At 32.8% G+C, this 14,638-nt stretch overlaps 1 protein-coding gene across 6 annotated transcripts in view; it reads left to right on the top strand.

The window, feature by feature from the left end:
- Window positions 1–14,638, top strand: part of PCNX1 (pecanex 1) — a 152,613-nt gene that overhangs the window by 74,260 nt on the left and 63,715 nt on the right. For 4 of the 6 annotated variants that reach the window (XM_027572187.2, XM_027572186.2, XM_027572190.2 and 1 more), the window contains 2 exons: window positions 1,105–1,289; window positions 13,855–13,945. In XM_027572187.2, coding sequence (XP_027427988.1) covers window positions 1,105–1,289; window positions 13,855–13,945 — 276 coding nt within the window. The remainder of the gene's footprint in view (window positions 1–1,104; window positions 1,290–13,854; window positions 13,946–14,638) is intronic. The other 2 variants (XM_027572189.2, XM_027572188.2) reach the window with 1 other exon arrangement.

Genomic DNA, 14,638 nt, shown 5'->3' with positions numbered 1-14,638 from the left:
CTAAAAGGTCTAATTTAATAACAAAATGCAGAGTTACTTTGAGTATCATGTAGAGAATGACATATAATAATTATACTGAAAATATTTCCATGAGTTTCATCACTTTAAATTTGAGTTTTATACTAAGAACATTAAAATTCATAGTATTTTAAAATAAACATCTAAAATATAAAATGAGTTAAGAATATAATACTTTCTTAATTATAGATTTTTAGATATTTAGGTGATTTTTATAAATTTAATAAATGACAAACTTCTAATAAAATACCAAGTATTTTAAAAATCTGTTAAGATTTTAAAAAGACTGTAATATCCCTTGAGAAATTACTGGTTTCCAAATTACTTTTAAGATTTTCTAAAATGATGGGTCCTTGTTAATGAAACAATGAAATGGATTGGAGAAGGCAGTAACATGTATATAGAGCCTGTGGCCTTCTTTAAAAAATATGTAGGCGTTTCATAGAAAAAAAAAAACTTTATAAATTAATCACACTTCCAGCATCCCAGCATCATTTGTATTTCACTTGGTTGAGTTGGTGTTTGTTACTCTGTTTCTCTTACACTAGTTTGTGATTTTCTTTTGATTCAAAATTGTCACCTTGGTTGCATTTGATAAAGATTTCTTTAGTTTTCAAGTGCATAAAAACTTTGTTTTCTTGTGAATTTGAGATGCCGGAATATTTGAAAGCACAATTCTAGAATTATTATAAAGGTTATAAATAAAAGTGCATATTTAAACTGAACAAGAGGATTTATCTGTTGGGAACCAGCTACAACCCACATAGATTTAATGTGCTTGTGTTTCTTTGCTGCTTTCTTTGTCCTTGTACTAGAATTTTGTTGGCTTGCAGTGGGAAAAAGTCACAGATTGATTAGCTTATATATACATTAAACGTTTGCTGTGTTCATCACTATGTTCTAAGGACCAGAAGATTTAAGACACCATTATAATCTGTATATTTTACAAAGTTTGTTAGCTCTTTCTTAGGTTACACTGAAAAAATCAGGTTACATTTCGAAATAGTTTTCTATGTTGACTTCATTCTAGCTATTGTTTTTTCTTTTCTTCCCTGTAATGTCTCCCCAATCCATCTTTTTTCCTAGCCTTCAAGATGGTCAGCAAGGCCAGCAGTCCACAGCCCAGGTCAAAGTCCAGTCCCGCCCCCCTTCCCAGGCTGCAGTGCTCAGTGCTAGTGCGTCCTTGCTGGTGAGAAATGGGAGTATCCACTTAGAAGCCTCACATGACAATGCATCTGCTGTAGGCGGCAGCAGTTTGCACGATGAACTTGGTATGCAGGCCTTATGTAATCTTGGTGATAACAAAACTATAATGCAGCACATAATGGGTAACAATGATTGCGCTTCTTTTGTGAGATAGCTTCATTTGGAACTATGCATAAGAGCACTTTTTATAGGATATGTCCAGTGTGTGAGGAAAATCTGACTTGCTTTTCCATTTTCTGTTTTTCTCTCAACATTTATTCTGCATTTTTTTTTAGCATGTCTATTATTGATAGGTAGTTAAAAAAGTATTAATAAATGTTCATGCTTTAGCGTTCTCTTATAATGATTCGGGCAATTCTGTTATTCCTTGGCACTTACACCATGAGGGGAAATGTTGATGTTTTAAAAGTTATTTTGATTAAACCTTGATTTCTTTGAATTCACTGCATGTGCTTCATGAAAAGCATAAATACTTTCTAATGGTGTATTACTACAGAATCTTTCTTTTGGGTATTCTATATTTCACTTCAATATCTGTCACCTGAAATAGACTTACTATAATCCTAAATGCAGTACTCTGAGGGTGCCATGGCTCTACACTAATATCAATAACTTCATCAAGTTTTTTCTTTTTCCTTTTAATACATCTATAAATATAAGTTACTAATATCCACTCAAATACCTGTTCTGTACCTTAAAGACAGTATTTATTACTGCTTTGGTCTTCTGCTTCTCTATATAATCCATCTTTCTTGTGTTCAGAATGCAGATTAATAACAATTTAAGTTAATACAATGAAGAAAATTTTATTAAAAAACACAGTTGAAAGCATTACATTTGCTCACCGTGATTTTGTTAATCCATGTTTATAACTGTGTTTCATTTATAAAGATGATAATCCACTTGACACTTTGGCTAGAAGGATGTGTGGTGTAAGGTGTCCAGTTTCATGTGCTATTTGTTGACTTCTCATTTTGTAAAAATCCTTATTAGTTCCAGAGAGTTAACAAGTATTAAATATGCATATTGATGACAATAATTATCTTTAGCAAATCTTAGAGTAACTTGAAAATGGTCACTAAGATATTTATAACATTAGCATATATAGTGATTTCAAAATAAAAAGAGAAGACAATAAAACATTTAAATTTTAGAGTGCTTTTGTGTTTGCGTTTGTAATTTGGAAAAGCAAGGGAGTTTATTAGGAGGGTCCTCAGTTTAGTTACTTGCTTAGAGTTAAAATATTGATACTTTTTTTAGTTGTAAATATATTCAGTTAATGTCTTTCTATCACTATTTCTCTCATAACCCCCAAAGTCTTTGGAACAGAGGATTTGTCAGTTTGTGCATATAAAATTACAGTGACCGTCACCATTGCCCATTGGGTCTGTGGTAGCAGATTTGCTAAAATAAAAGGCTTAATTTTTATCTGTTTTGGATTTTTAGACTTCTGTCAAATGGAGCATAAAATGATGCAGTAGATGATTTTCCTCTATAAAAACCTAATTTACTTGAAAAACTTGGTAAGAGAACCTTCATTGTAAAATCTCATCTTCAATCCACTGCAGATTATTGAAAATAGGTACATATGAATTCTCTACACAGTTCTGAAGATGAAGTCTGGAGGTGACATTAGCATCTGTGGGTGAATATTCAGGATGTTGTCTTGAAATATGGATTTTTTTCTTACCTGCCTTCTGGTAGCTAGTTATTGACCTGTGGTAGCTGGATGCTGCCAAATTGAATGTATTGTGATAATGAGCACAAACCAAGCAACGGTGGACAGTATATACCTGTTCCATATCAAATGAAGTTGGCAAAAAAAGATCCTGAAAACGGGCTGCAGTTGAACTTAAAGGAATTGTAGAGACACTGATTTTTATAATATATTCCACTAGAATATTTTTGTTGCATGGTTTAATTTCTACATGATTATAATTAACAGTGGTAAGATTATTTTGGGTAAATGAATTTGGATACTCAGATGTTAAAGTTAGTCATGATATTGGGGCGCCTGGGTAGCTCAGTTGGTTAAGCGTCTGCCTTCTGCTCATGTCATATTCCTGGAGTCCCGGCACGAGCCCTGCATCAGGCTCCCTGCCCAGTGGGGAGTCTGCTTCTCCTTCTGCCCCTCACCCTGCTCATGCTCTCTCTCTCATTCTCTTTCTCAAATAAATAAATAAAATCTTAATAAAGTTAGTCATGATATTCCCTAAAAGTATGGAATATTTAAAAAGGATTGTTTCTAAATTTAGCTTCTTCAGATGAAAATTTTTTAAATGTACAAATCTATACATGTGAAAATGTATATATATACATAATACATTTATATAAAACATTCATATATATATACACACATTCATACATGTGTATGTTTGAGTGTATATAAATGTTTGCATCTGTACACATGTATAGATTATAATTGGTTGTTTAAGCAAAGGTATAGCTTTTTTGGATTAAAGGAAACTTGCAACCAGGCACTGTTTAATTCTAAGCCTAGGTAGTTTTCTTAACTGTTTCTCCATCTTTACTTTGTGGTGTCATACTAGATAACCACATCCATTTCCTATATTAAACCCTGAGAAACCTTATTTCTCTGTTGAATTTTAACTAGCATTTCAAGGTTACCAGGTAACATTAGACATGGTGGAAAAATTCACTGAAGATGCTGTTTTATGGATTTTATTAGTAGCTTTTTCAGCTGAAGAAAATATTTTCATCGTACATACTCAGCAGGCATAATTGTTAATCATAGTTAATTTTAAAAAACTGAATTATAAGTATATAACTTAGAACCTGGTTGGAAAAATTGGGGTGATTTTCTCATTTATAGACTTCATGCAAAAAGAAAAGGTTCAAATGATATAAGTGATAGATAAGTTTTGAAGTTAACATCTTTAAAAAGGCAATTACTATCTAAGAATTTCTCAAGTCTTTCAGTGTAACATATTTTTTTTAACCACATCTTAAAGGTTAATTTCCTTTTCATCAGTCTTTTAGTGGACTCATTTGTTTGCAGTTGATTTCCTACTATATTCTGAATTTATGCAGTTATACTTAATAAAACAAGCTGTGCTTAGTGCCCAGATGAGTCACCCGGGAGACTGAATCTGGGTAGCCTTAAAGTTCTTAGATCTGTTAGGCTTTTTCTATAAAACTTGGCAATCGCTTCTTAGTTTTTATGTTAATCTCAGCTTCCTCTTGTAAATTAAGACTAATAAATTGATGTAATGCCTGTATAGTTGATAATTAAACTCTTAGTATGTAGCTCATCTCAGAGGAAATGTTCTAGATAAGGTCTGGTAAAGCAGGAAAACTTACGTGTGTTTTTTTTCTGTGTATGAAATTGGTGGTCAGTGGTGAGGAATGGTTTTGAAAAAGTATATATAAAATTACATAAAATTTCCATGTAAAAGATAAACTGTTATAGACAAGAAATGAGGACAAGTTTATATCTATGTTTAAAATATAAAATATGTAAATATCAGATGGTATTCCTCTGATCAATTTAAGACTTTCTTAATTTCATTAATGCATTAGAGGTTTAAAAAGTGATGTGTGAATTGATTTTTTTCTAAGGTTTTCTTTTGTTTCATTGCTATGCAAGATTGACAAAGAAGGTATTCTTTGAGATAATCTGCTTTACTACAGAACTTATTAACTCGAAAATGTGGTCAGCTCTAGAAAAAGTCTTAAATCGGGCAGTACCCTATTACCCTTTTTATTAAGCGGTTTATAACAGCTCTGCATTATTAAGCAGAAATATGATTTGGAGGCTTTTAAATTTTTTACTTTAAGGAGCAGGGGCTTAGGTACTTTCAGATTTTTATTAGAGTTAGTCTTGGTGTTTAAAAAGGTTATATATATTATGTACTATTCTTAGCATTTTGTGCTACATTATAGGCACTTCCTTGTTACTATAAATACAGAGTTAAGAGGGTATAAGGGATCTGAGTCTATACTTCAGTGCCCTATGTTATGGCAGATAATTTTTATTCATCTAAACGAAAAGTTAGATTCTTTTTGCAGCAACTTTGATCTTGTCCTTTATTCTTTATTGTTATTTTTGAATACATAAAAATATTCTATTTTATTTGGGGCGGCAACACAAAGTATATACAAATGAAAGTAAATGTTTATTTCTTTTGAAGCAGTAAATGTCCTTTGTTATAGCTAAAAGGAAATATTAATGGGTTTGGGGATATATTCTTCCTTTTGATAAAATTAGAATGTGCTTTTCTCATTCTTATAACAGAAATACAGGTTTAGAAATACTCAAAAATATAATGAAAAGTCATCTGTAATTTCATCACTTAGAGATATTCACTATTGAAATTTTATGAATTTTCCTTCCTGTCTTTTTTAATGCATACATTTATATACTTTTCTGAGACGGAATTGGGATCATGATGCGTGACTTTTGTGTTACCATATGAGCTTTGTATCTTGCTTTTTTCACTTAGCACGTGTGTTATTTACTCATGTTATTGTTCTTTAAGTTGTTTGTAGGTGATGGCATGTTATTTTATCTCTTAAATCTCCATGAAAGGCAGTATAGCATAATAGACTCTAGAGTCAGACTTCATGGCTTCTAGTCCACGCTCTGCTACTTACTAGCTGTGTTACCTTGGTCAAGTTATTTTCTCTCCCTGTGCATCAGTTTCCTCATTTATCAAAGGCTCAGTAATAATAATACTTAACAGGTTTTTAGTGAGGATTATTATATCTATTAAAATGTGCAAAGCAATTAGAATAATTGCTGGCAATAAGAAGTCAATTACGTAAATAATAATTGCTATTAATGTTAATAATCATTGTTATTAACATTATTTAATCATAGTTTATTTAACCAGTTAACCCCATTGTTAGTCTTCAGGTTGATTCATGATATTTCCTATTGTAGTAAACACTGTGCTGAACATCCTTTACATAAACCTTTCAGTACAGCTGTGGTTATTTCCTTAGAATAAATATTTTGAAGGGAATCATCCAGGGGAATAAACATTTTTGGGGCTTTGACATATACTGTCAGTTGCTTTATGGAAGCTTGTCCCAGTTTACACTTTATCTGGCAGGATTTGATAGTGTATGTTTTATCTCTCCAAATATTATAAATGAAACATAAACCTAGATAAACTTTATCTGCTCTAACCTTATCCCCTGGACAGTGCTCAGAAGTTTATTGCTGTTACTGTGGAAAGACTTCTAGTATATTATTTTTAAAAGTTTTGGATGCCTGAACTGCTCTAGGAATTTTGCACAAGATAACAGGGACTGGTTGAGATATCCAATTTGTTTCTTGCTTGTCTCTGTTGTAAAGAATTCACTGAAGTACTAGACTAGATTATCACTTTCTAACATTAACATTTTTAAGATCCTAAGTTAAATTTGGTTAATGTATGCATTAACTGAAATACAGGTTGGATTCTTCATTGGAGGATCCCCTCCCCTGCCGCCCCAGCCCCTCGCCAATCAGTGACTGAAATAAAAGAGAAGTTTACATGTCTCTCAAACAGTTTAATGGGAGCTGTCCCCAGCAGATGGGTTGGTTCTGGTTTCTTCCACATGTGGCTTCCCTGCTGGTCCATGGTGACTACTCCAGTTGTTGACATTTATCTGAAAAACAGGAAGAGAAGTGTTGCTAAAAAACATAAGGACAGTTAGCCCATATCTTTCACATTGTGACTTGAGACATGTGCCTGTCACTTTCTCTCACCTCCTGTGGGTCCATACATAGTCACATGGCAACTTCTAGCTGCAGGAGAGGCTAGCTAGGAAATGTCTCTAATTAGGTGGACACAGGCCCAGCTGAGATTCAGTGAGGGGAATGTCATATTATGGAAAGGAAAAGGAAAGGATGAATACTGGAGGTCAGTCATCAGTCTTTGCCACAATAAACACTTCAAATCAGTAAGATAAAGATTAATAACTAGAAAAGTTGAGAGTTTAAAAAAATACAGGTGGTTTGCAATCATAGGCAAACAGTTCAGCTTTACTCATAATTTTTTATTTTTATTTATTTTTATTTTTTTTAAAGATTTTTTTATTTATTTATTGAGAGAGAGAGAATGGTAGAGAGAGAGCATGAGAGGGAAGAAGGTCAGAGGGAGAAGCAGACTCCCCGCTGAGCAGGGAGCCCGATGCGGGACTCGATCCTGGGACTCCAGGATCGTGACCTGAGCCGAAGGCAGTCACTTAACCAACTGAGCCACCCAGGCGCCCAACTCATAATTTTTTAAATTGCAAGTTAAAAACAAGGTTGAGATCTTTTTCATCTTTGAATGTGTAGTATGTCTATTATTGGAAAGGGTCTGAAGATTGAATGCTTTTGGAGGGCAGTTTAGAACTATAGACCAAAAATGTCGATGGCTTTTAATCTATAGATTTTACAAACTGGCAAAGATATATGTACATGGATATTCATTGTAGCATTGTTTGTAATTTTGAAAAACAATCTAAATGAAATCTTTAAAAAAATAAATAAATGTCTGTTAGAGAACCCCTAAAAGAAACAATAGTACATAAACATAGTATCATATTTAGAACTTGATGCATCTTTATTATTGACATGAAAAGTTAAGCTAGTTAGTAAGCAAAAGAAGTAAATTTTAGAAAATGTGTGTGAGGAGAGGGTTCTAATTGTCTTAGGACAAATGTACATAAAAATTATTCAGGAGAACACAGTGGCAGTCTCTAGGGAGTGGGGAACTTCTTTGTTTTATATACTACTTTTGAATCTGATGACGCATGGTATTTTTAAAAATGAAATGCAAAAACAAAACAACAAATATCACTCTCTCCAAAATCTTGATTTGTATTTTGTAGTAATTCCACTGACTATGTGCTGTCTCATACTCATCCATCTACTGAGACTGTTACCTGACCGGTCATTTTTTCTTCGTTTCTAAATCAATTTTATTGATCTATAATTTAGGTATGATAAATTGCATCCATTTAACATGTACAATTGGATAAGTTGTAATAGATGTGCACACCTTTGAAATACTACAATGGAGATACAGAACATTTCCATCATCTTCAAAAGATTTATTGTTGCCTCCATTGCAGTCCATGTGTCCTCTGCCTCCACCACAGGCAGCTGCTGTGTACTTTATATCATTATGGTTTTCCCTCTTCTAGGAGTTCATTTAAATGCAGTCATAATACGGCCTTTTGCACCTAATGTGATGCTTTTGAGTTCATCGTTGTGCATGGGTTAGTTTATTCTTTTTTTGTGCTGACTATTATTCCATTGTATAATATATGTATATTGTGTAGCCATTCATCTGCTAGATGTTTGTGTTGTTTCCAGGCCATCGTTAATAAAACTTAACTGTTTTCAAAAGTGATTTTACATTCTCACCAGCAGTGTATGCGAATTGCGCTTGTTCCCATTCTTGTCCCAGTTTGTTATTGTTGGCCTTTAAAATTTTGGCCCCAATGGTTGTATCTTACTGTGGCTTAAATTTGCATTTCTCTTACGAGTAAGGATGATGGGCATCTTTTGATGTGTTAATTAGTTATATATAAGTCTTCCTTTGTGACGTGTGTCCAGATCTTTTGCTCACTTTTAAAATTGGGTTATTATTGAGGTGTGAGGTTTTTTTTTATATTTTAGATATAATTTGTCAGATACAAATTACAAATATTTTCTCCAATTCTGTGTCTTGCCTTTTTGTTTACCTGATCATTTATAATGTTGTCAGTATCGTTGTCATGTTGTAGATTTTACCAAGATAAGGAAGACATCCCTTTGAAAGAAAATGTGAGCAGATGATGAAATCATAGCAGAATATGAACTTGTACATTCACTTTTGGAAGGTTCACCTGATCCTGGGGATTAGGTAGTGAGAGTGGAGACTTAATGAATTAAGGCATGTGGTGTTGAGTCAGAACTAGAGGACAATGGCCATGTCAGTAAAATATATCCGCAAATCTATTTTACTGTTGCCAAGCTGTAGAGACCTCTGTCTTTCCTTACCAGTCCTCAAAGGCTCTTTCTTCTCATACCTGCTCTTTTCCTTATTATTCTCCTGTTTGAAAAACCTAGCACGGTGTTGAACATTCCAGGAAGAAGGACTGGTTCTCAGTATTGAAACTTTTAAGTACAAGTAGCATAGTGACTTGATTATCATGGTAGTACAATAGTTAAAAAGGTTTTAGAAGCCTAAGGCTTTTGGTCCAGGGCAGGGGTTGGCAAACTATGGCCGGTGGGGTAAATCCTTTCAGCTTGATGCTTATTTTTAAAAATGAAATAAAATAAATAAATATATGTTATGTGTTTTCTGTGGCTGCTTTCATGCTGCAATAGCAGTCTTGAATTGTTGCATCTGACCATCTGTCCTGCACAGCCTAGAGTATTTATTTTCTGGCCTTCTATAGAAAAAGTTTGCTGACCCCTGGTCTGGAGAAACAAGCCCATTAACCCATAAGCAGAAATAAAATGAATCCTTTCTGTCAGGGTGAAAACTCATGTTTCCTCAGAGACTCATAGGTACCATTCATGATAATAAGGGTGGCGCTATCCAAGAAACTGGGACTAGTCTTAAAGGTCTTGTCTCTTAAAAGTATAATAATATATTCATTGAAGTAGCATTGTGAACACAATACTCCTCACATCAGAAATAAGCACTTTTTGTAGAGTACTTAAGTAGTCATGTAGAAGTATGTGGTTCTCCAGCAGCCTTCTAGTATATGTGCTGCTGAAGTGAGCACATCCTCTGACAGCCTTCTAAAAAGCACTTTATAAAGCTGCCTCCCTTGTATCTGGCTTTCCTCTTGTAGCCCCTGCCTGCCCACCCTAAGAGTTAATACTAGAAAAGAAAGAACTCGTTTAACGGTGTACCAGGATTAGGCTTAGAGGATGCAGAATTAACAGAGGTGGGAAGGGGGTCCAAAGAACGAAATCAAGAAATTTAAGACACCTCCTTTGTTGTTGGAACTGAGAGGATTAGAAAAATCCTACAGATGATCTGTCTTAGTAACTACCTCTTTCCAAGGTACATAAGTAAAATGGGTAACATCAAGAATGCATTAGGTGAGTGAGCAATGCACTAGCTGAGTGAGCAATCTTTATACAGTTTGTGCCATGTAGCAAGGAATTTTATTGAAAGGATGAGTTAGAGGATCCCATTGATTTCTAATGTCTTTTATCAGTGTCTTGCCAGTGTTTATTTTGAGTTTGTCTGCTGCATCATTCATGACTTCAGGGAAATGTCTCTAGTGTCCTTTTCTTTAATTCGGTATCTTAATTTTACTCGTCTTCCTGTTGTTCATCACTTATTTATTGACTTACGGTTATTTGAAATTCGCCTACCTAAAAAAATGGTTTTGTATAATGAAATGTAATTTTTTAGGCAATGGCAATTTATTGAACATTCAAAACTGAGAAATACTAGTACCTTTTTTTCCCTTTATCTCTAGAGATGCTATCTTGTGGCCAATACTATTAAGCCTGAGATTCCAGCCTCCAGTCTTGTTTATTTTGTCAGAAAGTAACTCTTTCCTTTTAAAATCATGACAAAGCCATTCTGTTAGGTATAATTAATTATGTCCTGGGAGTTGGATATGATGAGATGACTTAGTTTTCAATCATAATTCATGTGAGGACACATTTCATATTCTCCTTCTCAATTTATATTAATTAGAAAAAATCAATACTTAGTCTTTTCCTTAATACAGAGTAAAAACAGGATTATTAATTAAAGGCACATTTTATTTTGGACCTAAAGGATAACTACATTATCGTTTTAATCTTAAATGAGATATATGTAAAATTGTTACATATGGTAAGGATATTTGTACAAATTTAGGATATTCTTAATCTTTATAAACCAATGCTAATATATGCTTCTTTATGTTTTGGTTATTTTTGAAGATGCTTTTAGTAGATTATTATACCTTAAAAAATTACTAAGTTCTTCACTGAAACCTTAAACTAAACACTTTTTAGTGTAATTTTAACTGAGTTGTTTATCCTCTAAATAAAATTTGTTTCCTTTGAAGTGATACTAGTTGCCAAGTCCAAAGATTAAGGGGAGACAGAGAATCTGTTCTTTTGGTGGACTTATATTAGGAAAATAGTATGAAGCCTTAATACAGTGTTAGCTTGTTCTGACCTGAGCATCTTCTTAAAGTTAGTATGTAGACACAAGCTTCTTAGGAAAAAAAAAAAACACTGTTGATGAAGTCATTGCACATTTGTTAAAATTATAGCCTCCTTTTTCATAAATGTACTTTATGCTTCGTTTAAATTTTTAAAATTTACAACTTGTTAGTCATTTGTTTATAAAGAAGCATTCAGAATTCTAGATTTATATAGTAATAAAACTACTCCGTTTTTCCAGCTTTCTTTGCCTAAAGAGCTTTTTGGAGGGCATGCTTTATTTTTATGTTTCTATTTATTTAAAATGCAACCATGTTTCATAGGAGACATCTATACATAAAAGATAATACAGTTGTATAATGACTTAATGTTCTTTTACTGTTCCATTTGAATATTAGAAAGAATATCTTTAGTCAATTTCAGTTGCATATAAATATTTTTCATATTCAGTATTCCCCAAACAGGACTTCTATTATTAAAAATCTGATACAATGCTTAATTACTTAGAATATATTCTAATAATTTAAATTCTATTGAATATAATATTGTTATTTCTAAAAATACACACACATTAGGTAATATAAACACCTGTTTTTATCTATTCAGATCTTACTGGATTTCACACATAGTAGCCAACCCCTGCCAGCTCTTTGTTACTCTGTGATTTAGTCATTTACATGGATTTATAATTATTCTGCATTTATGCAATCTGATTTTGATCAGATGTTTCTTTTTTCTATTAATGTAAGCTAATTGTAGCACAGCCGATTTTTCATTTTCCATTGTAAGAGAGGAAAGAACACAGCATAAAAAATTATAATTTAAAAATAATTTTGAAATCTCAGGCGTATTTTTAATTTTTATCTTCACTAACAATTTCTGCAACCACCTTATCACTTCAAAAGCTTTTCAGTAATACACCTAACAAGAAGCCAAATGGACAGCTTTTATTATTTCATTTTAGTTCATGAATCTGGTTTGTATTAGAGGTGCTAAGAGTGAATGATTCATGACTAAAAGATGAGGGTGGCATGTGGGGGTGGTAAAAAGCAAAGTTTTAGATAATCCACATGGTGAATAATCCTCCTTGAAAAACAGCAAATGAAGAAAACATTTCACAGAATGCTTTTTATATCATTTGTCGCAGGAATATATTATTCTGACCAAAAAAAATGCTACTACAGAAAACATAATAAAATATTTGCGTCTTCTGTCTGACCCATAGAAAGTATTCAAGTAATCTTATTTAATACTTTTAAGATTCTAATCCTTTTAAAGAATGAAGTGATTATTGAAATGTTCTGCAATCCCTTAGTTACAGTATTAGTATATTATGGGGTCTGTTACTGTTATTTTTCAAAGATTTCACTTAAATAGAAGTCTTTATTGTATACCGTGTTTCCATTATAGTCATCTAAGAGAGATCTTTTAGCCCTACCATGTAGTTGAAATTGCCCTTAAGATTTGTCATATTTATAACATCAGTAGAAAATAATCAAAAGCATCCTGGAGCAGGCCCCAGTGGTTGCAGTTACATACCTTGTCTCATTGCCTTACTGGAAACTTATATATTAATTTCTTTATGCTCCTTACCACTGATAGGGCTACCATGGGTTTGTCACGGTGAAGAATGCATTTCACACAGTCTCCAGATTTTTAAAATTTCACTATCAGAAACCATTTTATCTTATAGAGTTCATTTTAAGAGTTTTTTAAGCCTATATTCTTTTGCAACCAATGTAATTTCTAAACCTTTTATCGGTTTTGTAGAGATATTTGGTTACAGCAAATGGTGTTACTAAATTTTTTCGTAAAGTTCTTATAGACTCATGCAGTTAGTAATGCTCATTAAATATTGTTAATTGTCACCAATGTTATTATAACTTCATTCATAGAACTTCCTTAGAGATCCATTTTGACACTTCATTTTTTTCCTAAAAAAAACAAACATAACGGGTATTAAGGAGGGCACTTGTGATGAACACTGGGTGTTGTATGTAAGTGATGACTCACTAAATTCTGCACCTGAAACAAGTATTACACTGTGTTTAAATAAACAAAAAGGGCAAAACTAAATAACAAAACAAAAAAACCCCAAAACTCTCTGAAGGTAATCTCAGAAATTTGTTGTCTTGCAGAGCTGTCTTAACATTTAAGCAGCTTTCCAAATGGCCATTCACCACTTGCAAAGTGGTCAGGTGCCTTTTAAACATTAAATTCATTCATGTGATTGCTTCAATTGAGAATGTCCTGGGAGGAGAAAAGAGGAGACTGGATTGCAAAGCTGACTTAAATCCCTTACTGTTAAAACCTGATTATGTACGTTGACATTTTGCCCCACTGTTCAGCATTCCTTTTCAGTTCACGTCATGCTGAATTACAGGCAGATCATTGTTATTAAAATATTTGGAAAAAGTCTATAGTACATTTTCTTAAATTGTAACAAGTTTGAAAAATGTAGTGTTTCCTGATGGAAAAATTCTGAGTATTCTAATGGCTTTTTAAAAAAATCATTTATTTGCTAGGTAAGTTCTCTTCTACGCTTTATGAGACTGGTGGCTGTGATATGTCACTTGTGAATTTTGAACCAGCAGCAAGAAGAGCATCCAATATCTGGTATGTGTGAAGTCATATTAGGAGAATGTATGTACTTGCATATATTTGCTATGTTTAAAGATTTTAGGCCTTGAGATGGAAAAGTTATTTTGAAAACATTTGTTCATATTGGCTTAAATAATTTGTCACTGTGCATTTGTCTCCAAAGATTTAAGGTAGAATTTATTGTTCTGGAAAAAAGAAAGCATTATTCTTAAAACAAAAGCTGTTCTGTATTTTAAATATTAAGTAAAAATTCCCTGTAGATCTTATAGTGGGGGGGGTTTCCCACAATTTCAAATTTAACTATAGATTTTGTGCTACACACACGGACACGTGCGCGCGTTGCAAGATCAATAAAAAGCGTATTAAAAAAAGCTTATTAGAAAAATTAGAAAAGGTCAAGTTATCTTTTTAGATGATCGTCTTTTCTTTTGTTTTAAAATTTGTTTACCAGCTTAAGAAAGGAATTTCTTAAAATATGGGTCATAATATATTACATTTAGTTTCTTTTCTCTCCTTCCCTTACGAAGAAATTACACTGTAAGATAAGAAGTTAGGAGAAAAGCAGATAAAAAATAGAAATCTTGAGCATGCAATCAGTTGTAACTTAGAATGTATTAAAGTTTTTTCTAAAATATTAATCTTATTCACCTATTCAACTTGTTGCATTGAAATCCATTATTAAATGATTAGCTCACTTTTTTTGCAGGG

Source organism: Zalophus californianus, chromosome 6 (genome assembly GCF_009762305.2).
Source record: "Zalophus californianus isolate mZalCal1 chromosome 6, mZalCal1.pri.v2, whole genome shotgun sequence".
NCBI lineage: Eukaryota > Metazoa > Chordata > Mammalia > Carnivora > Otariidae > Zalophus > Zalophus californianus.
Note: the sequence above shows the minus strand (reverse complement) of the source record. Positions and strands in the feature narration are given on the sequence as shown.